This window comes from Anastrepha obliqua, chromosome 4 (assembly GCF_027943255.1).
Source record: "Anastrepha obliqua isolate idAnaObli1 chromosome 4, idAnaObli1_1.0, whole genome shotgun sequence".
In the NCBI taxonomy this organism is placed as follows: domain Eukaryota; kingdom Metazoa; phylum Arthropoda; class Insecta; order Diptera; family Tephritidae; genus Anastrepha; species Anastrepha obliqua.
This window is the reverse complement of record NC_072895.1, coordinates 18829002-18855647: the sequence shown is the minus strand read 5'-3', so window position 1 is coordinate 18855647 and position 26646 is coordinate 18829002. Positions and strand designations below refer to the sequence as shown.

The 26646-nt window shown below is 38.3% G+C and overlaps 1 protein-coding gene across 1 annotated transcript in view; it reads left to right on the top strand.

Moving 5' to 3' along the window:
- Positions 1 to 26646, top strand: part of LOC129243525 (zwei Ig domain protein zig-8) — a 197039-nt gene that overhangs the window by 127516 nt on the left and 42877 nt on the right. Inside the window, exons 5-7 of the mRNA XM_054880597.1 lie at positions 22988 to 23107; positions 24085 to 24181; positions 26333 to 26430. Coding sequence (XP_054736572.1) covers positions 22988 to 23107; positions 24085 to 24181; positions 26333 to 26430 — 315 coding nt within the window. The remainder of the gene's footprint in view (positions 1 to 22987; positions 23108 to 24084; positions 24182 to 26332; positions 26431 to 26646) is intronic.

Sequence of the window (26646 nt, the reverse complement as noted above, 5' to 3'; positions counted from 1 at the left end):
TTCAGAGTATGCAAAATAGAGACGTGACTAAACCGCCGGGCGCTCCAAAGCACCATACTTTTAAGTCTTTTAAGCGCCGAGTCTCATTACAACGCTTAATGCGGGAAAGTTGACTGGCAATCCCAGCGCTTTGTTTGGGGTAGTCCTTAAAGCATCAGAGATGCATAAAAAAGCTGTTTTTTAGACCTGGTTCATGATTTTAGCGTAACTCACCTTTTGAACAGATGACCACCATACAAGTAGTCCATATATTAGGATTGACTTAACTACAGAAGTATAGAGCTAAAGTGTAACACGAGGTGTTAATCCCCATTTAAGACCGGCTGTTGTTTTGCAGGTATACCTTCTGCTCAAATATGAACGAGACTTTATCAATAAAACGGTCCGCGGATGACATATGACAAAAATAAATTTTTTGTTGAATGGTAGGACTGTTATAAGCTTACATGGCAAATTTCAGCGTGATATGTCACATAGTTTGTTTTCTGTGCTACTGTAAACAAGTCAAGCTCGAGTGTGTTCTTCGAATTTAACGATGGAAATTCAAGTTGAACAAAGAATTTGTTTGAAATTTTGTTATTCCAACAAAATTTCGGCTTCAGACGCCTTTAAAATGTTGCAGACAACCTATGTGGACTCTGCTCTATCGCGTGCACGTGTTTTCCAGTGGTACAAATCGTTCAAAGAGGGCCGTACATCAACCCAAAAAACCACGCCAAAGTCGCTCAAAAATTAAGGTTATGCTGACTGTTTTTTTTTTTCGATTACGAAGGTGTGGTGCACTCGGAGTTCCTTCCGCAAGGCCGATCGGTTAACGCTGAATATTATTTAGACGTTTTAAGGCATTTGCGTGAGAACATTCGTCTTAAAAGGAAGGAATTGTGGGACAACAAGTCATGATTCTTGCATCACGATAATGCACCAGCTCAAACATCACGTCTTGTTGGCGATTATTTGAACAAAAATAATGTTAATATCGATCCGCAAGCACCGTATTCGCCTGATATGGCTCCATGTGACTTTTTCCTGTTTCACAAGCTCAAGTTGCCGCTCCGTGGAAAACATTTTGAGACAATTGAAGTCATAAAAGAGAATTCGAAGAAGGAACTGAAATCCATACCGAAATCGGCCTTCCAGAAATGCTATGATGATTGGAAAAAACGTTGGCATATGTGTATCGCCTCCAATGGTGATTACTTTGAAGGAGATAAAATAAAATTTGAACAATAATTAACCGTTTGTGTTTTATTAAATCAGTCTCGTTCATATTTGAGCAGAAGTTATATGTAATGCAACGTTGACCTTCTTTACTCTTTCCTCATTATTAGGTTTATGCGTGAGTTTCCTATCTAACGTGACTCTTAAATATTTGGCATTCTCAAAAATTTTGCTTAAAAATCACTGCCGAAGAAGTTGTAGGTTTTGTTGATTTTCTAGGAACTAATTTGAATTGGTTTTAAGGGGTTACAGGTAGTCAGAATTTTCAAGAAACTAGATTTTTGCATTTCCTTAAAGCATGTTATCTTGAAAATATTGTGTGGAAATTTGAATTGAATCCAACGCACACTTTTCGAGTAATCCAACAATTAACAAAAGGCGCTCGGGCGCTCCGGATATCGATAGCAAAACTTTTAATGCGTTTTTCTCAAAACTATGTTTTTTGAACTGGTGATCACTGTAACTTAAAACCGCTTAATGGGTTTCAATAAAATTTATATTGCTTTTAAAAAACATAACAAACTCGTGCCGGATCAAAAGCTTTTTTCTCCAAGATTTCAATTTTTTTTTTAATTTATTGTCTGTTTTTGCTCGAAAATCTGAAAAATATTTTCTAGCCGGCATATTGTTAACTTTGAAAACAAAAAAAAGCTTCCATCATGCGCAAGATTATCTTTTAAAAAAACTAATTTCTTTTGTCCGATTGATTTTCGATGAATCTCCAAGGTCTTGCGATGATCACCGGAAGGGACTTCTGGAGAAACAGGCTCCACACAGACAGCGATAACTTTTACAATTATTAATTTTTTTTTTAATTTTGCTAAAGTCAACTCGAAATATGATTTATTAATGCTATGATTTTATTTTTGTAAAATAAAGCAACTGACTCGCAAACAAAAATTATTGAAAATCATAATTTTTTTGGGCCTCTGACTCCCCCTAACGCCTTCAGAGTTCCTATACCATTTTGAGCATCTTCCTATACCATTTTGAGCATCTAAAACAAGAAGGTGAGTCAAGAAGCAAAAGGGTGCTTCGTGCTTATAAAATTCACTGCCAAGACACGAGAATAGTTTTGGACTGTATCGCCAAGAGTTTGGCAGCCTCTCAGTTTCGCTCAGTTAGAATTGCCAGACTTTTACTTAGAAAAGCTATAGGAAATATATGGGAGAGGCTACTATGTACTTTTGTCTAATTCTTCAGACTATTCTAGGTGAAAAGCTCGGCGATTAGATAGATAGAAATTTTTCACCAGCCCTAGCATAATGGCTGTCATAATAAAATAGAACTATTTTAACTCACAAAAAGAAATTCACTAAAATTTTTGAAAATTATTTTTATAATTAACAATAGAATTTTAAAAGAAGCATTAAAACAAATCAAAAAAAAAAATAAAATAAAATAAATAAATAAATAAATTTTATTTTTTGAAAACTTCACGTATAGTAATGCTAACTTCCCTTTTCACTTAAACAGTGGACATAAAACCAAAATGACAAACTATTTTCAACTCTCTCTGCTTTCTTACTGTTTGTTGCCTTATTTACACCTGCACCATTTTCGAATTTATAACAAAATGATGCATTTTCAACATAACCGATAACTTTTCTTAACTGGGTATCCACATACACTGGTACTTACACAGGTACAACTCGATTGTGTTGGCTTTATGGTGACAAACATGCACGTGCATGCGCTCATTGAGATTTATATCACACGAAATGTGCGAAAGATTTGTTATGCTTGCGGGATGTAATTTACGCGCGCAAAGCGAAGAATTTTCGTTTTTTATAAACAATACGCGGGAAATGTTGGAGTAAAAGATAAAAGTGAGAATTTATTGTTGCCACAGAAATTTCACCATTTTTGCATTCGAAAGCTACCAGCAACAGCGAGGAACCATTCCAATTTTAATAAACTCTCAACTTCAAACGCAGATTATTTACAAATACATTTTTGTTCTTTATTCATCTGCTAGCTATATTTTTTTTCACTTTCACCGCTCGAAATTCGTTGTAGCCCTCGTTTTTTTCATGTAGCAGTCGTATGCGTGCAACTTAATTTGCTGCAATGCCATCGGACGCCACTTGCGGCCTGTCAATCACACACGCACACCAAGCTTGGGTGTATGTGTGCTTACATGCATGTGTGCACTCCTAACAACCTCTAGAGCTCTGGAGCTCAGTATAAACGTTTCGATTAAATTATGCAACAGCGCCATTTAGTCGCTCCTATAAGTATGCTACGAACTTAATTCTGCGTATTTCAATCTCCCAATGCTTGCAGTCATTTGTTGAGAGAATAGTTTTTTCTCCGCATTTTGCTCGCTTAACAAATGCCATGCCATGTAGAAATCAACGATGAGAAGTGAAATTAAGAATTTCAAGGCATCCAGAATTTTCAAAAAATCGATTTCTTTCACAGATTATTTTTTTTATAGGTAGTTTTACGCGCATTTTCTGTAAAAATTCCCCATAGCTACTAAGTTATGGTAGAAAATGTAACTGCCCGACGAGAGTTCAATGCGCACAGGTACCTGTCCTTCGTTTGAGGCAGAAAGTTTGACCTCGTTTTTCTTGAAACTACTTTTTCCTGCACGGTCTGCATGATAATTCATGCAGTTTTTAATATTTCTTGATGCCGTTTTTTTTTAATATTCAAAAGTGTTTTCTCTATAGTCAAGCCGGATATTTGATATTTTTATTAAAAAATTTTATCAACATAATTAAAGTGTGACATTTATGACGTAAAACGCATTTTTTTTTAAACCCTAAATTGCAAAATTTTTCGAAATTCAAAACTCCGGCTCGACAGACCACAACTACAAATTTATTTTATACGAATTGTTTTACTTTGCACAGATCCATCAACATTACAAGGATAAATGTTGCAAACCGTGGAGCAACTTTTTTTCATTGTACTTTGGGTCACCTGATTTGTATATACTCATTTTTTTTAAATTAAAATAAATTTTTATATAATGATTTAGTACTGAGTTGTCCATATTCGACGGACCCATGTGTTTTTATTCATTAAAGAAAAACACAATTTTTTGATATTGACGATAATAATCATTTTATTTGGTTCAAGTAGATTTGTTGACATCACTTTTTGAATATGATATCTCTCAAATGGTCGCCTTGAGCTTTTACGGCGTATTGTGCCGTTTTGCAGCATTTTCCATAGTTTTAGCTAACATTTCGGCTGGAATAGCGGCTATTTCCACACGGATGTTGTTCTTGAGCTCTTCTGTGGTCTTTGGCTTATTAATATAAACCTTTGATTTTAAATATCCCCACAACAAGAAGTCAGGTGGCGTTAAATCGGGCGAACGCGGCCATTTTTCGACATCAAACGACGAGGAAACAATTTCTTCAAAAAATCGATTGTGGTGCGAGCTGTGTGTGGTGGAGCGCCGTCTTGTTGAAATCAGAACTGCCTCATACGCTTTCGACGAATAATTGGCATCACAAAAGTGGTTATCATATCGCGATCACGCTCCTGATTGACGGTAACAGCTTGACCATCATCATTTTCGAAGAAAAACGGCCCAATAATCGTTTTCGCACTAACGCCGCACCAAACAGTGACTTTTTCGTCGTAAAGAGATACCTCTTGAATTTCGTGAGGATTTTCAGTGGCGTAAATACGGCAATTTTGCTTGTTTACCGTCCCATTCAATAAGAAATGAGCCTCATCGGACATGATGATTTTGTTCCAAAATTGCTCGTCATCTTCAGCCATTTCGATGGCTCTTTGGCCCCATTCCAATCGAGAGGCTTGTCCGCAGGCAACAATCTTATACGGGAATAAATGCAAATCAATGCGAATAATTCGTTGTAAAGTGGTCCGAGCAATGCCTAACTGCTGAGAACGGCGATTTTGGGATGTCCTTGGCGACGTCTCAACACTGGCCCGTACATGAGCAATATTCTCATCCGATCGCTCACCAGTCGCAAGCCTTTCGTACGCACGTTTAATGGTGTTCTTAGAAGGCGCACTTTTCCCATTATTTAATTTTTTATTTGGGAGCGCTTGCGTGGCGTGTACTGTTCCATGGTAAAAATCTGCTTGGACTGATGCTTACAAAGCGGTATGTCATTAAGCAATCTGACGTCTCTGTCAAAAGATACAGGGTTGCCAGATGGGTCCGTCGAATATGGGCAAGCCTGTACTGATAAACAAGGTATACAATTATTTTATATTTATTTCTATTATTATCCCTTCTAAAAACAGTTTTTCTTTCAGCGCATTTCTGGCGCTGTTGGCGTATGTAACCCCTTAAAGATAATACATGGGCTGCAAAGTCCCGGGCCTAACCAAAAAACACTTGTTTTTGTTTAAAAATCAATTTTAGTTTTGCGCAAAAGGTTTGAAACTGTTTTATGGTGGAACTTTAGTTCCTGGGCGATGGTAGGACCACTACGACGAAACCAGAATTGCACGCAATGAGCTGTTACAGTATCGGCACCTTAAACACCATTTGAAATTTCAGTGGCTAGCTGACACTTTCGCCTTTATCAAAGAAAAACTGTAAAATGCACCCAATTTTTTCTTTGTTGATTACCATAATTAACACCCTATAATTCACAACTGAATGGAACAAACAAAAACCAGCAAAATACTTTTTGTTTGCGTGAAATGTCCCCCTAAAAACGAGCAAATACTTTAAATTGCTTAATCGATACTTTACGAGATATCGATCACTGCAGCCATCTACCAAAAAAATAATGGATTTATTTTTCCCAAACAGTATTTATATAATAACATACATCCATACAAGTAGAGTATCTATTTTGCTTTATTCTCTCTCTCTGTCTAAGTTCACCCGATGACTTCGTTATTCAACTTAGAATAATAAAATTTTCCCAGCTGGGCTTTTTTGTACGCACACACTCACACGATATGTAGTCTTTCTATTTGCAAGCGGCATTTCATGCCATTGACTGCTTACTCGCTGCTCACGGCTGACTCGAAATGCAAAAATCCGCTGATGTGTTGCAAAATATGTTGGCCAGAAATGAGATCGGATTTTTTGCATTTTAATCAGCAGCAACGTGATAAAATTTAATTTCAACAAGCTGAAGTTTGTACAAAAAAACCAAAAGCAAAAATAAACACAAAAACATTATTAAAGGATGCGTGGCATGGCGGACGTGAATGCGAGGAAAAAAAAAAACAAAAATTAAATGAAAAATTTACATCAGAATAATTCAAGAAGTTAATTAAATGAGCTTATCGTGTGCTACTTGCGTATTTGTTTAGCGGTACCCACAACGGGTGTTGTTTCATATTGTCTCCTGCCTGCTGCTTGTGCAAGTGTAGTAGGGAGTATGTAGTTGTATTGTACATACCTATGCCCCTGGTTTTATTTACAATTAAAGCTCAAGCGTTTCAATGCCATTTGAGATATTTTTGATATGACATCAATGGACTCAGTTGCAATTAAAGCCTCTGACAAATCAATTCACCTGCCTTCTGTCGCAATTCAATTTAGTAGAGAACATAATTTATGTTATGTTGCGAGATTTGGCCACAAATTGAAACTAACTACGCCTGTGCTCGCAAAATTAAGTCACTTCATTTTTAAATAATATTCGCATTACTTTTCATGCAAAATTTTTTCATAAAAACATAGTTTTTCTGCACATCTGAAATCGCCTGAGCCACAGTTCCAAATTTTGTAGAAAATTCACAGAAATTTTAAAAATTTAAATATTTGAATCTGCATTTTTATAAACCTCCTGGGCATACAGGTCTGTAGCCAACTAATTTTTTTATAATAAAATGTAAATTTAAAGTCGTGTTAATTTTTGATCTAAAAAAGATGCTCGGAAATATATATTAACTGTATTGAATTTTTTATGTTAAGTTAACTTGTCAGTGGCGCCAGCAAGAGAAAGCGGGCGACCGCGGTAATAACGCAGACACACCAAATTCAGCGAAGTCCTCAACCATCTGGGTGATCCTTCTGCCATAAAAATGTGAGACACAGATGGCGCCCCAAGCAATAAGAAGGCGTTGTTCCTAAGCAACGACAGGTGGGCATTCCCACTACTTAGGGCTGGTAGCGGCAGGCTAATCATCGACCCTGTCAAAAATCAAAACAAATTAACGAAACCAACGCAAGACTGAGTCTTGTCGAGGGCCTCTGCTCCCGAGAGGAGTGAACAAGGAAAAAAACTATTTCTGTACGGCAGCGAAATATGGGAAGATGCGTTAAATTGCAAAACCAAGTGTAAAGAACTGGATGCTGTACAACGAACAGCGGCACTCAGAGTTGCTTCAGCCTACCGCATTGTCTCAGGCGCAGCAATTTTTGTGATCAGCGGAGAAATACCTATCGACCTCATGGCCCGTGGCCCCTCTAATGCCGCGGTTGTTTTCGTAATTTCAAGGATGACTCCAAGACCGAGTATGGCTTCGGCTCTGGGGGTCTAGGTGGAATCTAGTGGGACAAAACTGCACTTTTCTCTTGGAATGCATGCATCTGTGTTTCAAGCGGAGGTGTATGCTGTTCAAGAAGCGAAGAACTTTGTTGTGGCAAACAGATGGAGAGGCAGATCTGTGTGTGCCTGCAGTGACAGCAAAGCGGCGCTAATGGCCTTAGACAACCCTGCGACCACTTCAATGGGTAGTTGAGTCCTGAAAATCTAACCTGAAATATGTCGGTAGACATAATAGCCTGATGCTAACAAGGGTTCCGGGTCACGTATGTATCGTGGGTAACGCGACTTCTGATTCCTTAGCTGGGATGGGCTCTGAGGCCAACTTCTCCGGCCCGGAGCCCGTTCTGCCTCTCCCTTCTGCAGCCATCAAAGGCACGGTTAGCAAATGGGTTACTACACCCCAGAAGCGAGCTTGGCAGGTAGAGAGAAGCTGCAGGTGGACTAAACTGATTCTACATGTCCGACCGACTGTCGCAAAGCCTTCTGTCATTAAGCAAAAGGGACTGCAGACAGCTGGTTGGACTGTTGACGGGCCACTTTCTGTAGGCGAAGCACATGGAAAAGGTAGACATGTCAGACAGTGCACTCTGGCACTGATGTGTTAAGAAGCGACCACCGTAACTCCTTGGCACCAAAAGATCTACTTAGATGTCTTCGGAGGTCGAGTAGATTTAATGAAAATTAAAAAAGAAACCGACTGCAATACAATGGACTTAATTTTGTGTGAGTGCAGTACTTGCTAGAAAGAAAAAATGCCGCGCAAGGGACATGCCAAAACATGCAGCGGTGGATACTTCCGGAAATACCGTTCTTTAATTGCGACATATGGCTCGTGGAAGGAAATGCGCTAAGGGAGCAGATTAGCGACATCGCGCTGACCAATGTAATCGGCAAGGTGCTTGAATGCGAGGTGGAATGCGATTAAGATATACGTTGAAAGGGTATTACGTAGGCCTCCACGCAGTACAACAAAGCGTAGCCTCGCAGACAGAGACATAAGAAGACGGGCCCCTTGCATGAAGCTGACTACAAATATGGTGGACCCAGACGTTGGTGAATAGAATCGGTTACTTTTCCCAAACAAAGTTGATTACAATAAAATTCATGGTAAAATATGAAACCGTATTTATTTATGGATTCGGTGGAAGGCAAACAAAACATGTACAAGAGATTTTTGAGTGCTGTTGGCATACTGGATTCTTGCCTACAGTACAATAGAAACGAGTTTTTCGACGAAGCTTTTCGCCTCCTTGTAGACAAAGACGACAATCTCTCGATTTGTGAATTGAGAAAAAATGGCTGGATTATTCGTACGATTATCGGTGCTTGCAAAGACCAAAGTGTTCGATAAAGTCGTCAAAAAACTTCCGCTCGCATCACTTTTCTCTAGCCAATCAACTTCTTTGCAAATGCAAAATGTTGCCAATGCCATGACATCTAATACATTGAAAAACAAAGTAAAGGCCCATCGACTTGTTGGCCGTTTTGATGTGAAATGCGATAAACGCCAGTTTTGTGTGCATTATAATAAATAATGGGTGATGATTTTTTTGCTTTGCCTTCACAATCTTTGGTATTATAAACGGTGCAAAGTAAATTAAGCACTCTATTTTTGTTTGGTGCTGAGCTGCTGATTATGAAACAGTTTTCATGGAAACCGAACAATGACGAATGCACTGGGTGGGAATTATTGTTTTTCATTTCTGGGGGAATGCAGAGGTGCTCAACTAAAGGTGCCTTTTTTCATCCTATTCGAGGATACTTTTTGAAGTGAAACTTCTTAGGCGTCGATGGACGAGCGACAATGGAGAGTAAAATTTCAAGACCATGCACCGTTTTGGGCATTTTCGTTCCGCGAGAGAGAAACAAGATATAACGTAGAGGAAAGGGAGAGAGAGAGCTATACCTTATATATATCTTAGACACACCCTAGGCTATTTTTCCTGAGTTTTTCCTTGTGTCTGCTAATATCTAGTGAGAAATAACACTGCCTACTTTTTGGCGCTTGTTTGTTGGAGCAAACTTGCAGGAAATGCATTTTTGGTGCCTACTTTTCGGCGTTATATTTCCTTGGTGCATACTGTTTACTGTTTGGGGCGTTTTTTGGTCCCAATTTTTTTTGGCGTTTTTTTTTTGTACCATTTTTTGGTGCTTATTTCCGTTTCCTGGCTAGTGCTTGTGCGTACTATAAAGTGCTATCCATTCCGGCGTATTGCCTTGCAGTAATTTATGCCGTTGCTGCGGTCCTGGAATCGCTGCGCTTGTGCGGGTGATAAACGCTCGGAGTAGTGCACGTTGTTGTCACGATTGCCACGGTTTGTGTCCGGCGTTTACCTACACCAGTCGACCCTTCTCCGTGTTTTGTAAATTTTGTCTATTTGTATTCTCTGCAAATGTTGTGAATTTATTTAGATATGTATTCTTTCTCTCTCTCTCTCTCCCCTCCTTCTCTCTCTCCCCTCCATCTCTCTCTCTCCTCCCTCTCTCTCTCTCTCTCTCTCTCATTCTCTCTCGGGTCTTTCCTTCTTTCTTTGTCTGCCTTGAAAGTTTCACTTCTGCTATGTGTACTACCCTGCACGCACTTTTTTCCTTCTTTACCATTTGTCTGCTATATTTTCATTCACTTTCACTTGAAAGTCACTGTATACAGTGTAGCCCTAATTTTTTTTCATAAGTTGATAGAAAATTAAATTTAAGGAAGCTACCTGGAAGCTCAAGCTATTGTTTTTATTTATTTATTAATTCGTTCTCAAAATAGTCGCCTCTATTCCTAAGATAAATTTTCATTATTTTCCAATATCGCTGTTTTTTGAATTGAATTAAATTTTTCTTAGAAGATGCAAAAATGCGGGAAGAGAGAATTATTTGAATAAAAATCTATTATTTTCATTTTTTTAATTCAATAAGCCGGCTGTAGCTTGGCCAAACTTTAAGAACGCACATATCAGAAAATTTTCAATCTAACAAAACGAAAATATTGAACATTTTATTCACTTTTAAGAAATTCATTTACTTTTTCTTTCTTTATGTTATCAAAAAAAAAAAAAAATCTCATACCTATGCCATACACAGCCATTCATTTTGATCAGCATCCCGAAGTTGAAGTTCAAAATTAATACTTTCTTTTGAACTTATCTCCCGCTGTGAGTAATCATTTTATGCACAATCTGATACCCCTCAAAAATAGTTTGCATATTTCTTTTACATATTTTTTTTTTGCAAATAGTTATGCAACTTTGGTTACGGCTGATTATTCTAGTGCATATATTTTAATCGATGCACATGAGAACTTTATGAACCTTTTAGATCGAGCTTTTCATTTCTATTGCTGCGAAATTCGTTACACTCCAAATTGGTGACCTACTTCCAGTGACATACCGGCTCAACGTTCATTGAATTTAACGACTTTTGTTTTGATATTCTTCCTGCAGAAAGCGATTTGTAAACCCTTACCCCAATTCAATACGTAACGCAGTGCTTGAATGGTCGTATCACCTCACATGAGTATTCCCTGCAGAGAAACGCGCTAGTATCGAAGTGGTGAGTTTGTGTTTAAACCTGACTAGTGACTATGACTAGTTCGAGTTACTTCTCTTCTCCATGTAAGCAGCTGGTGGATTTTACAAGGCGATGTCTTGGAATGTTTGTCGCAAGCTGCGCCACTTTTTAAGCAGAGAGGCTATGCAGAGAGAGAGAGAAAGAGATAGAGAAAGAGAGAGAGGAAGAAAGAGAGAGAGAGAGTGAAAGTTGAGCAGTTGAGAGCGAGTACACTCTACAATAGTTTTAGTATCTGTAGTGTACCCAATTACCGAGACTTTAACGAAAAGATCTTTTGTGTCCATACTTTTCAATAATTTTTTAATAGTGTAAAGTTTGAATTACTGCTGCTGCTGTCGGTAGGGTGGAGCAAGAGTCTCCGTTGGGGACCACAAGCCCCTAAAAAGTGGTGAAAATTGCCGAAGTTAAATTCCGAAACTGGTTACATGGACAAGCCTATTTTTCAGCAAATAAAAAATTTCAAGAGAATTTCTTTAATGTTTAATGGCTGGTCGATACTCAAACTTTAAAATTCGATGGAAATCAGTTTGCAATTGTGTTTTTTTTCTCGAAGAACATTTTGTTCTTATCATTTTATGTTTGAATTACTAAAGAATTTATAAGTCTTCTATCCACTTTTTTAATTCAATTTTAATTTAAATTTCAAGTAATTTCAAACTTTCTTTGATGAGTTATGAGAAACTCATAACTTTTACAATTTTCGGCACTTGATGTTCTACCAAGTAATCATTTATTTCCATTAACTACCATACGGACATGGTTTTGAAGTAATTTTTTACCTTAGAGTATTCGTTATAAGGAATTTGTGATAGATTTTGCAACTTTTTAGATTCACAACCAAAATTTAGGCTTTTTGTCTGTCCTGGATGGACCACTGCTTCCAGAACTATCTTCCTTCAGATTTCTCCATCCGGTACCAGCGCCACCAGTCAACAGTTTATCATCAGTTCTGCCCATCTATTCTTAAGTCTTCCCTTAGTTCACTTCTCAAACGGTTGTTTCTTGAAGACTCTTTTTGTTGCTCTTTGTTCTGGCATTCTTTCTACGTGTTCAAGCCACCGTCTTCGTTGGGCTTGTATGTATTTTACTATGTCTTGCCCTTGAATGAGGGGCTCAAGTTCACAGTTGTAACTAATACGATACGTGTCATATTCGTGCCAATTGGACAATACATTTTTCTAAGTAATTTTGTGCCATCTTCCAGCATGAATGGACCACACATTTTTCTAAGAATTTTTTTTTATGTTTGTCCTGTAATGCCTGCAGTTCGTTTACTACAAATTTTGCGTTCAGGGTACACCACGAGGAGTTTACAGTACTATTTTTGGTTTTTAATTTTTTCCAATTTAATTAAAACTTTTCTTGTTATACGAATTTTGTTTTTGTTTTTTTTTTTAGTAAAATTTTTTATTTTTTACACAGTCTTTTTTAATTTTTAAAATTTTCATAATTGTTTTTTAAAGACATTTTTTTATAATAAATTTTTGTTTTTTATTTTTCCTTTTTCATACTTTTTTTAATTTTCAAACATACTTTTTAATTTTAAATACTTTTGTAAAAGCTTGTTTTAATAACAATTTTCTTTTTAATACAATGTTTTTTAGTTTTTATATTTCTTTTTATTTTTATAATTGTTTGTTTAAATTTTTTAAATTTTTATAATTTTTTTTTTTAACTAAATAATAATCACATTTTTTTCATAATTTTTTTTTAATTCTTTTTCTTTTTTACATATGGTTGTTAATGTTTATAAATTTTTAAAGTTGTTATACAGTTTTTTAATAAAAATTTTTTCTAATTCAATTTTTTATCCTTTTTTTAATTTTTATATACATTTTTTTTTATAGTTTTTACAATTCTTTTTCAATTTTTAGCAACTTAAATAAAAAAGTTCCTTTATTTATATTAAACAAATGTGTTTTCTCTAGTTATTTAAACATGTTTTTTTCTGTTTTTGTTTTTAGTAATATTTTTTATTTTTTATACATTCTTTTTTTATTTTTCAATTTTAAATTTTTTTTCCATAGGAGTTTTTTTATAATAAATTTTTGTTTGTGATTTTTACATTTTTATATATTTTTTTTAATTTTCAAACATTTTTTTCTTTTCATTTTAAATATTTTGGTAAAGGCTTTGCTTAAATTATAATTTTTTTCCTAATTCAATTTTTTTATACTTTTTTAGTTTTCATATTTTTTTTTATTTTAAAAAACTTTAGTTTACATTTTTATAAGTTTTTGAGTTACAAGTTTTTTTGTAATATTTTTTTTTGTTTTTCGTTTTTTTCATTTTTATATAGGATAGCTAATGTTTATAAATGTTTGTTTAAATTTTTAAAATTGTTAAAGTTTTTTCTTAATTAAATCTATTTCATAATTCATTTTTGTATACCTTTTTAATTTTTATATACATTTTCTTTCTTTTTTTAAATTTTTTTTTGTTATAGGAGCTTTTTCTTGGCAGAAATACGCTCGGAGGTTTTCCATTACCTGCCGAGGGGCGACCGCCATTAGAACAGGATTAGGATAGATATCTGATTAAGCACACTTACAGAAAATATTAGCAAATCTCGGTTTTTGTGGATCAGTGTAATAGTCACTTATTATTGTACTTTCAAAATAGTAGAGGAAGTTGAAACTTTTTTCATGTTCACAACTACTTTTCACGGAGTCCAAAAAAAAAAATAATTGGCGCGTGCACTTTTGTTAGGTACGAGGGGTGCCTTTTAAATTTCGGGATTTCGCAACGTACTCAGAACGTTTTGAAATACCAGCGCTATTTTTGTTGTTTACAGTAACTTAAAAGATTCATCTCGGTCCAAAAATGGAATTAAATCGTGAGCATTTTCGTGCGATTATTTTTTACAACTTTCGACGTGGATTAACTCAGCAACACTGCATGGATGAAATTAATTCATTTTTTGGCGATGAAGCTCCATCAAGGACCAGTGTTTATCGATGGTATGGTGAACTCAATCGTGGTAGTAGTTCACTCCAAGACGAATTTCGTGAAGGTCGTCCAAAATCAGTTGTTGTTCCGAAAACCATTAATGCTGTGCGCGAACTGATATTGCAAGATCGTAATGTGACCTATCGTGAGATTGAGACAATCTTAGGCATTAGTGGGACTAGCATACATTCAATATTGCATAAAAATTTGACTGTCAAAAAAATTTGTTCGCGTTGGATCCCACACAATTTGTCAATCGCTCAAAAAAAGGCTCGTGTCGATTGGTCGAAGGAACTGCTCAAAAAATATGATCGCGGGGCTTCAAAACACGTCTATGACATTCTGACAGGTGATAAATCATGGATTTATGCGTATGAGCCCGAAAGTAAACAGCAGTCGACAGTAAATTCTGAGTGGTACGCAACCATTTGTTTGCAAGTTGTCTTCCAAGAAATTAGGAAAACCAATCGCCAAAGATGGACCACTCTTCACCAGGACCATGCGAGCTCTCATTCACCGGCTCAAAAAACTGCATTTTTGAGCACCCAAAACATCGAATTAATGGGTCATCCGCCGTATAGTCCTGACTTGGCACTGAATGACTTCTTTTTATTCCCGTACGTAAAAAACAAACTGAGAGGTTAATGTTTTTCGACACCTGAAGAAGCGGTTGCGGCATTAAGAATGCATGTTTTGGAGGTACCTCATTCAGAGTGGCAAACGTGCTTTGACAATTGGTTCAAACGCATGCAAAAGTGTATAGATCTTCATGGTGAATATTTTGAAAAACAATAAAGTGATTTTCGATGATTAAAATTTGTTTTCGTTCTCTAATCCCGACATATAAAAGGCATCCCTCGTATTTGGTCCAACGCTTTCTATTGTTTTTGCGGTGTGTCTAAATGTTCTCCACAAATGGAGGGGCCTGCAGTTTTAAGCAGACCCAAAACGGCAGATATTTTTTAAGAGGAGCTTTTTCATGGCAAAAATACACTCCGAGGTTTGCCATTACCTGCCGAGAAGCGACTGCTATTAGAAAAAACTTTTTCTTCGAGCCTACGTTCTCGCGAAATTCCGAATGGTGGACGGGCATCAACTCATTTGGCTACTGCAGACTAATTCTCAATACTCAACGATGAATGCGACGTGAGGTATGAATTTAATGACAAACCTGAGATCCTAAGAAACGGTGTAGAAATGCGCAAATTGCACGCAATCAAGCGCGGTAGAAAAAAGTGATATTAAACAGTTATCAAAAGTAGTAACGCTGACATTTATGAAATGTTGAGATTTTTACACCTCGCGAATTTTCCACCAAATAAAATATTTTGCGAGAAAAATAGAAAGTAACATTTTTCTATTGAAAGTTGTTTGATGCTCTCCCAAACTGTGAGTGCAAAAGAGACTGCATGGAATACGAGTCGCAAAGTAGTTCTACTTTGGCGATATCTCACCATTTCCGTACCAGTAATTCCTTTCACTACCTGAGGTTTTGGTTGCAGGGGTGTACACCTCTGTTCATCTGTGTGTATACGTGTGTATGTGAGTCCTGGCGGTTCAGTGCACCAACACTTCGGACAAATCACTTGAAGCGTTGTTGTTATTGTGATTTAAAAACTTTACAAAACCAATAGTGAGAGCGTCGTTTGGCATGACAACAAAAACAGCAGTTGCCTTATTTTATAAAAAAATTCCTTTTTTTGCCAGCTTTGTTACTTTTGTACTCACACACCGTCAAATACCAGCGCGAAATTTCAATACATATGCGTTCACAGTATTTGTGCATATGCGTGTGTGTGTGTAACCAAGCACTGAAGGGTATCTTTGGTCGTAACGCAGTGCGATTCATACGCGACTATGGCTTTTATGCATTTTCATGCAAACCCAAAGAACTATTCGACATATGAAACAGGCGCTACACGGCAGTCTTTTAGAGAATGTGACTTATTCGTTCAACTTTTTTTTTCGTTTATATGCAATCGAGTTCATTGAAAAGTGAAAGCCGACGAATTGAAAGAAAATCCATGACACACATAATACAGTCTCGCTGAAGAGTGCAAGAGAAATCAAAAGAAGCTAAAAGCTGTAGTGCTGATAGCAGGACAAAGTGCGCAAAAAGAAAAATGTGGCTAAAGAATTACGCGCGTAAATGCGAGAATAAAAAAAAACAAAAAAAATGTTATTCATATTTTATGTACTTTGCACACTGTGAAGGTGTTAAGCTGGCATACCTACACACACACACACGCGTTCTTATGCAACGGCAGCATAAAGTGCACCATAAATTTCAGCGTAAAAATACTTTAGTTTGCCACACTTAACTGGAAAACTTTTAGCCGCGCAAAATCAGATTTTTTTCCCCATTTTCTTCGTTGTTTTTGCCTTCGCTGCAACGGTCTTGTATGCAGTTGCTTGAGTGGCGGTGAAGTGGATGGAACTTGCCGTGGTGAAAGTGCTTCGACGGCTTGAGCAACTTGTCGGATTTTATGCTGATGTTGTCAAAATGTGTTTTTCCTTGCAGTTTTATAGTTGCAACTTTCGACGCAGCAAATAACATTTTATTACACAATGAGGAGCGTAAGTAGTTCACAAATAAATTAAAAAAAAACATTCAGCGCCAATTGCCGCTAACTTGGTCAGCGAAGTATGAGCACATTTCAAAAACCCAATAACTCCAGCGAATTGCAGTTAGTTTTTTGTGGAAACAATTCTGATAAAACTCCTTCCTTGGAAGTCACAGGAGTCCATTTAAAATAAAAATGTGTGGAATGTAGTTTTTTATCGAAAAAAGTGCAGACTATCAGCTGGCATCTTTCAAAAAATTAGACAGTGAGCGCTTACCCTTTTTTTATATTTTTACTATATTAGAAGGAATAAACCTTCCGATTACACTGTGCGACAATTGGCAGTAGGACACTTTAATGAGTCCTGGTTTTGTTAATATTTTCTGAATGTATACCTATTCAGATATCAATGCATAAAAAATAAAAGTATTTTTCTGAAGCGGTTGCGCCTCTTCAGGCATTAGCAAGCTGCCGAGTGTATTTCTGCCATGAAAAACTCCTCAGAAAATCCCATTTCCATTCGAAGTCGGTATAAAAATGTAGGTCTTTCCATTTGTGGAAAAACATCAAGACGCACATCTCAAATTGGAGAAGAAGCTCGATCAAACACCAATTCTATATATATGTTTATATGCCACCTGATGAAGCGTCGCTTGGAGCGTTTAAGGGAAAGATTGTGCGGAAGATTTTTTAACCTTTGCACGTTGGCGACGGCGAATATGTGTGAGTTTTTCGACGACAGAGACATAGCGCAGCGAATAAAGATCCAGCGGCTACGTTGGCTGGGTCATGTCGTCCGAATGGATACGAACGCTCTGGCTCTAAAAGTAGCAGCTGGTGGTAGCAGAAAAAGAGGAAGGCCGTGTTTGCGTTGGAAAGATCAGTTGAAGAAGGACTTGGCCTCACTTGGTGTGTCCAACTGGCCTCGGCTAGAATGAGAAAGAAACGACTGGCGCACTTTGTAAACCCGGCCGAAATCGCTTAAGCGGTTATAGCTAATCAAGAAAAAGAAGAATAACTCTATTATAAAAGTACCAGTTGCTATGTGGATGCGGTTATCGCGCCAATTAAGAAGAAGAAGGTATGTATATGGCATCTTGATCAAAAAGTTCCGGCAATATATTCGGACAAATCAAAATACAAGTGTATTCCTCAAAAGTGATATTATCGCGTTCAAAGTACTCGCCAGCAACTGCAACGCACTTAAACCAGCGTTTGGTTCAACTCTCGCAACATTTCTGAAACTCTATTTTCAGTATAGCCAGCAGACCCACCTTCGAGTTTTCCATTAGTTCCTTTCGACTCTTAAAATTCTTCCCTATACTAATTTTTTTGACTCGAGCATCGCAGGTAGTCATATCAGATGAATTCGATAGCTGTTGGATTGTATTCGCTTCGTTTTTGGTAAAAAATTGCTTCACGTTATCGTCTCATAGCGCCCAAATAACAGTCATTATTAACTGTCTGACATAACTGATGTTACCTGCCGTATCCGACCGACTGTCGCAGTTCCTTCTGTCACTAAGCGGAGGGGACTGATTGCTAGACTGGTTGGACTGTTGACGGGACACTTTCTATGGGCAAAGCATATGGAAAAGTTGGGAATCTCAGATAGTGCCCTCTGCCCAGCATGTGGGAAAAAGGATGAAACGGCGGACCACTTTATGTGCGTCTGTGCGGCCTTCGTTCGAATCAAACTTGAGGTCTTTTGCGTTGATGGCGCATTGGCAATACATTATCAACTCAGATTTCTTCGGAGGTCGCTTGGATTTAAAAAAAATTAAAAAGGAAATCCAAGTGCAATGGCTTTAATTGTGTCTGAGTGCTGTACTTGCTAGTCTGTCCCGACAAGACAAAAAAAAAACAAAAAAACTGTCCGACCTCCTGCAAAAATACATGGAGTAAAAGACCGTTCTAATCCATAAAAACCATAACCATCGCTTTCTTTTTTGACTAGAAATGACATGGTTTTTTGGTCTTTGTTTATTCATTCATTCGGAACTCTCCACTCACTCGTCCGATTGCGTGTCGTACTCATAAATGCACGTCTCATCTCCAGTAATGATGCGTTTAATGAATGTTGGTTCAGATTCAGTCTTAAAAATTATGTTTTTGGCGATGTTAACGCGGTCCGTTTTTTGCATGAAATTCAAGTTTTTTGGGACTAACTTTGCAGCAACACAGCGCAAGCCCGAATCATTCACTGAAATGTTCTGAACAGATCCATAATCAATGTTAAAGTCCTCTCTCAGCTCTCTTATGGTTAATTTGCGTTCACTGATAAACTTTTCTTAAACTTTATTGATGTTTCTATCAGTTTTCGGTGTCTGCAGGCCATTCCTCCATGAACTCACGATGTCTTCTGCAGCGTTCGTGTCATTTGTAAACGGCTGTCAGCTGATTTCTTTAGAGTACCATTACGAAAATTGTTTCCTAATATTTCTATGGTTTTCGCACCACTCAATTCAATTATAATCCAAAATTTACTACGAACTCGTTGTTGCAAATTCAAATTCATTTCTAAAACTCAAAATGGAAAACACGTGACAAGATATATTAGTCCAGACAGCGTAAATTTTACGAGCAAAGTCGATACAATTTTAGTAAGAATATTATCACAGATGTTACTGCTTAACAAATCAAAACAGAACTCAAATGAGATTACTTAGAGCGTCATCTGGCGTCTGTTTCGGGAAACTTTTTGATCAGGGTGGTACAAAGTATATGAGGAAAGGCAATAGAGAAAAATCTCACGGGGAGTTTTCATTCATATAATATTTAACGTATTTTAAGTGTTCTGCTAAACCTGTTTACGTCATAGATATTAATATGAGGGTTGGCTTCATCCCTAAGGTTGGAAAAGATGTGTACACCAGCCCAAAAAGCTTTAGTCCCATCCGCATGACTTTTTTCATGCTGAAAAGTCTCGAACGACTTATGGACTTGCGCATACGTCAAAAGTCCCTGTCTCCATTTCAGCATGCCTATTAAAGTGGAAAATCCTGCGAATCGGCACTGCGGAACCTTTTTTCTAGGGTAGAGCTGACCATCGACAGGAAGGACTACGCAATGGGCATCTTTTTAGAGATAAAGTGGGCATTCAAAATGCCGTTTTTCATAGTATGTACAGCTCTGCTAGTAGGCACGGCGTAGACCGGGTGCTAGTGAATTGGATTCGCTCGATGCTGTCCCAAAGAATTGTCACGGTGCGAGCAGAGGAACATTACCTGGTGTTATCCGGGGTTAATAGAGGTTGCCCTCGAGGTAGTGTGCTGTTTGCATTGCTCCGGTGCATGGTGATCGACCCTCCCTAAACGATTCGGGAGTCTACGCACAAGCATATGCGGATGACGCTGCCTGTTTGTTAGCAGGCCCTTCATTTATGAAAATCTGTAGGAAAGTGCAGAAAACTCCGGATATGATTGACACTTGGACTCGTTCTGCCTAAGCTAAAAGAGTCACAATCCAGCTATCCAAAGAAATTGAATATCTTGAAGTAATCCTCGATAGTAAACCCCTTTGGAAGTCACACGTTGAAACAAAGGCATCCACAGCACTGACAGCCTTCTGACAGGGCAAGAATGTGTTTGGGAAAATGTGGGGTCTTTCTACTAGCAAGGTCCTATGGACCTAAACGACTATGATAAGACCTATACATCAGAGGTCTGGATGAGTAGACTCTCTCTCGTGGGAGTCAGGAGGAATTAGGAGCTTTTCCGACTGCATCAGGCCCAACATTAGATGCTCTTGATGTTTTCATCCAAGGAGAGGCTTTGAGGGCCGGCAAACACTATTTTTGCATTTTCACGGATAACACCAGGACTGAGCACGGCTCCGGCTCTGGGGTCTACGTGGGCTCCATCGGGACAAAATTGCACTTTGCTCTAGGAATGCATGCATCTGTATTTCAAGCTGAAGTGTATGCGGGTTAAGAAGCGATGAACTTTGTTATGGAAAACAGATGGGGAGACAGATCTATATGCAGCGACAGCCAAGCTACGCTAATATCCTTAGCCCCCAACCACTTCAAAGGTAGTTGAGTCCTGAAAATCTAGGCTGAACCATGTCGGTAGACCTAATAGCCTGATGCTAACATGGATCCCGGGACACGTGGGTATGGCGGGTAACGAGATCCCTGACTCTTTAGGCAGAGTGAGCTCTGTGGCCTACTTCTTCGGCCCGGAGCTCGTTCTGCCACTCCCTTCTGCAGCCATTAAAGCCACGGTTAGCAAACAGGTTGAAATTTGAAATTTGAAAAGGTCGAGCCACGGAGCACCAGGAGATTTGGTGTCTCCTAAAACACTCAGGCTAAAAAGCCCATTGTATTTAAAGCTCTGGAAAGGGGGTAGATAGTCAACGAGGGAAGGAGAAAAGTATCAGAGAAAGAGATAGAAAAGAATAGAGACAAAAATAGAGATAACATAGTTAGTACTGTGAGAATTTTCCAGATACTTTGGCAAATCTGTAAATACTCTACACTTTTGGAGAACGAATATTACTCATTCTCATGACATCGGAACCCAAAACTCGTAGCTGTGCTCTAGAAAAAGCCAGGACACTCAGAGAGAAAGTGCTCAGTGCTATCCGCCTCCTCCAAGCATGAGAGGAACATTGGGTCCTCAATGATTCCAATGGTGGTCATACAGGGTTTGATTGAAAAGTAATGAGCCTTCCCGCGCGGAGCGTCTGCCAAGCGATCAACCGAATCGGGTGGTGGGGGAAAATGATTCTTGGACCTTCCCCTTCCACTAGAAACCAGTCCCAGTTCGCTGGCAACAGCGGTGCAGTCAACATCGCTACGCGCGTGAAAGCTGTTTTAAAAGTGTGTTAGGATTTTGCAGTGGCGAAAATGCAGCGATCATTGGAGCAACGTTGCTCGATCAAATTTTGCGTAAAGCTTAACAAAACGAGTACCGAAACCGTTGGGCTACTCAAGGAGGCTTACGGGGACCAATCTCTGTCCAGTGCCCAGGAAAAACGGTGACACAAGTCGTTCAAGGAAGGCCGGGAAGACGTCGAAGAGGAACAGCTGTCTGGAAGGCCTTCATCATGACATGACACCGCCTTCTTCTGCACCTTGGTATTGGCCAAGATGGTAGTTCCGGTGCTTCCCCACCCTCCCTACAGCCCAGACCTGTCCCTCCGGACTTCTTCTTGTTCCCGCGCCTGAAAAGAAAGCTGAAGGGGAGGCGTTTCGACTCCATCGAGGCGATCCAAAAAACTGTGACAGCCGAATTGAACGCGATTCCGGCGGATGAGTTTAAAAAATGTTTCCTACAATGGAAGGACCGCTACCAGTGGTGTATTGACGCCCAAGGGTCCTATTTTGAAGAATATTAATTGTATAAGCCAAAAGGTTTAATAAAACTGCTTAAAAAAATAAGGCTCATTACCTTTCAATCAAACCCTGTATGCTGACCCCATGGGTTGTGTCCTGTAATGATACCGACCATTAGTAAACGGGTTACTCTAACCCACAAGCGAGCTTGGCAGGCTGAGGGAGGCTGCAGATGGACAAAACTGATGTTACCTGTCATGCCCGACCGACTGTCGCAGTTCCTCCTGTCACTAAGCAGAGGGGATTGTAGGAGGTTGGACTGTTGACGGGCCACTTTCTATGGGCAACCACATGGAAAAGGTGGGTATCTCAGACAGTGCACTCTGCCCAGCAGGAGAATGAGACGGCAAGGCACGAAACAAAAAAAATTAAATAAATAAATAAAAAATAACATAAATATATATATAAGAGTTTATTAAGTAGAAAAACGTTACAATAATTATGTTATCGCACAATTTACAGAATATGATATAAATCTTAATTCTACATCATTATATTTATGAAATTTTTAAATTTAAATCACCCCCAGATATCGTACGGTATTGGCCCACGGGATATCATAACTACCTAATTTCATAACATAAATCTATATTCCAAATGAGCTCAGTGGAATTTATGGCAGGCTTCATATTGTTTTGTTTTTTTTTTTGTTTTCCTTTTTATGCTGCGATTTCTTACAGAAACTTAACGACCACTTAGTAAATAAACTGACAAAGATGTAACCGAATATTCTTTATTTTCTTTTTTACTTACCCACATTTACAGCAACAACTGTCAGTCAATCGAATTTATTTCACTTTGCGCACCCACATCATTTCATATCATCCACTTGCTTTAGAAATTATTAAGCGATGCGAATGAAATACTCACTGATAATTGTTACTGTTATTATGTTCTGTTATCTTCCGCAGAGCTTAAAGCGAACATAATCGGGCCCTCGGATTTGTATGTGAAAAGCGGCAGCGACATAAATCTGACGTGCCGCATTATGCAGGGACCGCACGAGTTGGGCAACATATTTTGGTACAAAGGTGGGTATAAGTGAGCGTTTATATAATTTTATATTAAATATAGACACACACATATATATATATGCATATATACATATGTATATGAAGTAGTAGAAATTCAAATACATAAAAGGACACATTTTGGCTGGTATTTCATTTTGTTTAAATAAAAATATTTTGCGTTTTACAATTGTTTTTGTTGCTTCGTTGCTTCATTGCCTCTGCCGCCGCTTGCTCTCAGCCGCAAATTAATTAAAACTTGTTTCCGTTACTTTTCACTGCCGCTGTTGCTAAAGCTGTAATTGTTATGCCGCTTGCCACCAACTGACGCAGCTCCAACAATCGCTTTAATTGCGTTAAGCAGGCATAAGAATAATAAAAAAACAAAAAAAAAAATGGAGAAAAAAACACGGGCTCCCTAACAGCACCAACATTGGCAAAGCATCACTTTTTTCGCCTTAACACTTCGCATTTCAATCGCATTTCGCCCACAACTATGACAGCAGAAGCAGCACCAACAGAATCAACAGCATCGGCATCAGCAACAGTCTGTCAGTCTCGTCAACTGTTGAATAATTTAGCAGTAGCAACGAAAACAACAGCTAAGGGATGCGAGTGGTGGCATTGCGAGCGTAAATTACTTTACTCAATTATGTTGCAAATGCGCCAACACGTAATTGATGTGACAATTAAAGGCGCATAATTGCGGCAATGCACACACACATGCGCATACGCAGATATACACACATACATGTATACATTCACTTTTGGATCTTTGTTCTCATATCCACTTGCTTTGCTTGAAAACATTGACCGCATTCGATTTCTCTTTCTCTCTTGATTTTCACTTGTTATTTACTGTACTCAACTGTTATTGTACCTAGTAATTGTTTTTGTTTTTCTATAATTTTTTTTTGTTTTTTGTTTTTTTTTGCTTTTTCGTTTTGTGCATTGCTGTTTTATATTGGATTCGCTCAAACTTTTTAATTAAATTTCAGGCAATGAAATCATTGACATGTCAGCGAATCTAAATGAGATCGACAGCGGGACGCGAATTAGCGTCGACAGCGATTGGACAGATGGATTGACATCAAGGTGAGTTTAAGGCCTTTTCAATTTATACCATATGCGCATAGGCTGTATGTGCTGAGCTAAACTAAAAATGGTGCTGACTTTTTTCCATTTTCGTTAAATTTAGAGGTATTTTCCTCAGAAGACTGGCTAAGTTGAAATAGCAGATCTCACTGAGCCGTTTTTCGGATTTTCCGTACCATTGAACTCATGCCTTTTAGAGTCTCTTCATTTTTCACAATTTTGAGAATATCTGCATAGGAATAATCTTCTGATTTCTTAACAATTATGGCGTCGGGCCGTGCAGGCTTGCTTTTCGCACGTTTCTGCTTCACGACTTTTGTCCATTCTCCTGCCTGATTGGTCGCAGGGCCTTTAACATATCAATGGTTTTCGAGAAAATTGATATAATTCAAAAATAAAAATGCGACACCACTACTGAGTTGGGTCAGTTTTTTAGATAAGTGACGCGCCAATTCGATCACCTGACAAAACGACATTAACGCCATCTCTCAGAATTGCTTCAAGATTCGCTTATGACGCTTTTTCAGATAAAAATATATAAACTCTGTAGTTGATTTTTGCTTTTAACGGCAAAACTACGAATTTTGAGTTGTGTCGCTTTTCTCGAAAAGGGCAGTGTTGTTGTTTTTCTCTAGCCAATAGCAACTTATCCTTCACAATTGATTTGGTAGGTGGTGAAAAAATTCGTGCACGTTTTCCTATTGGCTCAGTGGTCGTGTTTGCAGCTCGATCGCTCTCAGTTAGCGACCTAGCTCTTTTCGCCTTATCATTCGCAACGGTCGGTGCTGATGTTTGTGTACCATTGGTCACCGTTGTTTTGGTGCCGTTCGTTGTTGTGTATTTGCTTTCAACTGTCTTGGAGAGTTTACATATATCTGAGAGCATGCTTTTCATTTGCTGATTGACATGCCGTTTCCCGTCCATCATCTTTTTTAGCTCTCCGAGTTTTCTACCCATGGTTATGAGTGCTTTATTGTAGCCGAGAGAATAGATTTCTGCCGATTGGTTAGTATGAGTGGGTGTTGTGCTCAAAACTTCTCTACATGTTAACGGTGACTTCACCGCTTCCACTTCGCTATAGCACGTGGCTTCATCATTGGTGTCGATCTCCTTAAACAGTAGCCGATTGACCGTTGCCAGGGTTTGATTGGTTGCGCACCGTGGATCGTGGGGTGAGTGTAATTTTTCCAAACGGGCACGCTGTAGCCAATGGGGATGAGGACAATTGGCGTTGTTCCTGTGCGTTGTGAGTGGCAGACCGTAAGCCAATTATCTTTCTGTTCATGGCGCGGATCTTACACAAATTCACCACATCGAGTGAGAGGTTCGTAATCTCACTAAATGTAAGAAACAAAGGAAGAAAACTGCCACCATTGTTGTTGTCTGTACTCAACACTGATTCTCACTAACACGACCAGCTAAGCTGGATTGTGGACTTTGTTGGAAATTGCTGTTACTCCACTTCTCTCTCACTTTTTACTCTCTGTGCTAAACTTTACCGTTTCTCTGAAATTATTGCTATTTGCAAAGTAGCTCACTGGAGCGCGTTAAATAGCCCAAGAAAAAAGCAAGAAAGTTTAACACTCACGAGTGCCGAATACGCAAGCGTTTAGCCTGTGATCGACAGATGGTACGTTTAGGGGTGTGATATCGCACTGCTTATTGTTATTCACTGTGAAGATTTCGATTCAGGGTCGAGTAAAATCAGAGCGAAACTCCGTACGTCCTTTCGTTATCACTTCCACTGCTTATAGCTCTTTCATGAGTGCCAGTTCAGAAGTTATTTTTAACCAGTTCGTCATCATCCATCTGTATAACAGAGCCAGATCAAAGCGCGAATTGTATTTGTATCTTCTCATTTACTTTTAATTATTCCATCTTTCTCAGTGCCTGTAAAAAATTATAGTAAAGCTTTAATATTTGTACAACCTTCCGAGTAAGTGACAGACAACGTATTTGCGTAGTAAAAATCCCACATAAATGTAACCACCTGCAGATATAAAGGAAAATTCATACATATGAGCTCTGCACATGCCGTCCTATCAAACTGAAATACCTAAAAAATACCGCATTGAAATACCTCGCTGACATGCTGCTGCTTTATCCACTTTGAACTTTTCCTTTTTAACATTTCACTTTTATCTTTCGTAGATTGAAAATACGTCGTGCCATGCCCAGTGATACTGGTAATTACACGTGTGTGCCAACGATAGCGAAGACATCCTCGGTTTATGTGCACGTCATAATAGGTGAGTAGCTGTATTGGTTTATCGTATTTTATTATAAGTATATACATACAGCTGTGAGCATAATAATAGCAGCGCGAACTATTGTTTTTGTTTTATTAAAGTACAGTTCATACTATTTTAAAATAAAATTTTGAACTTGGTACAAAATTAAGAAAAAGCAAAAAATTTTCATTCAATTTGAATGAAATTCAAACCGCTCTTTTTCGAAGCTGTAGA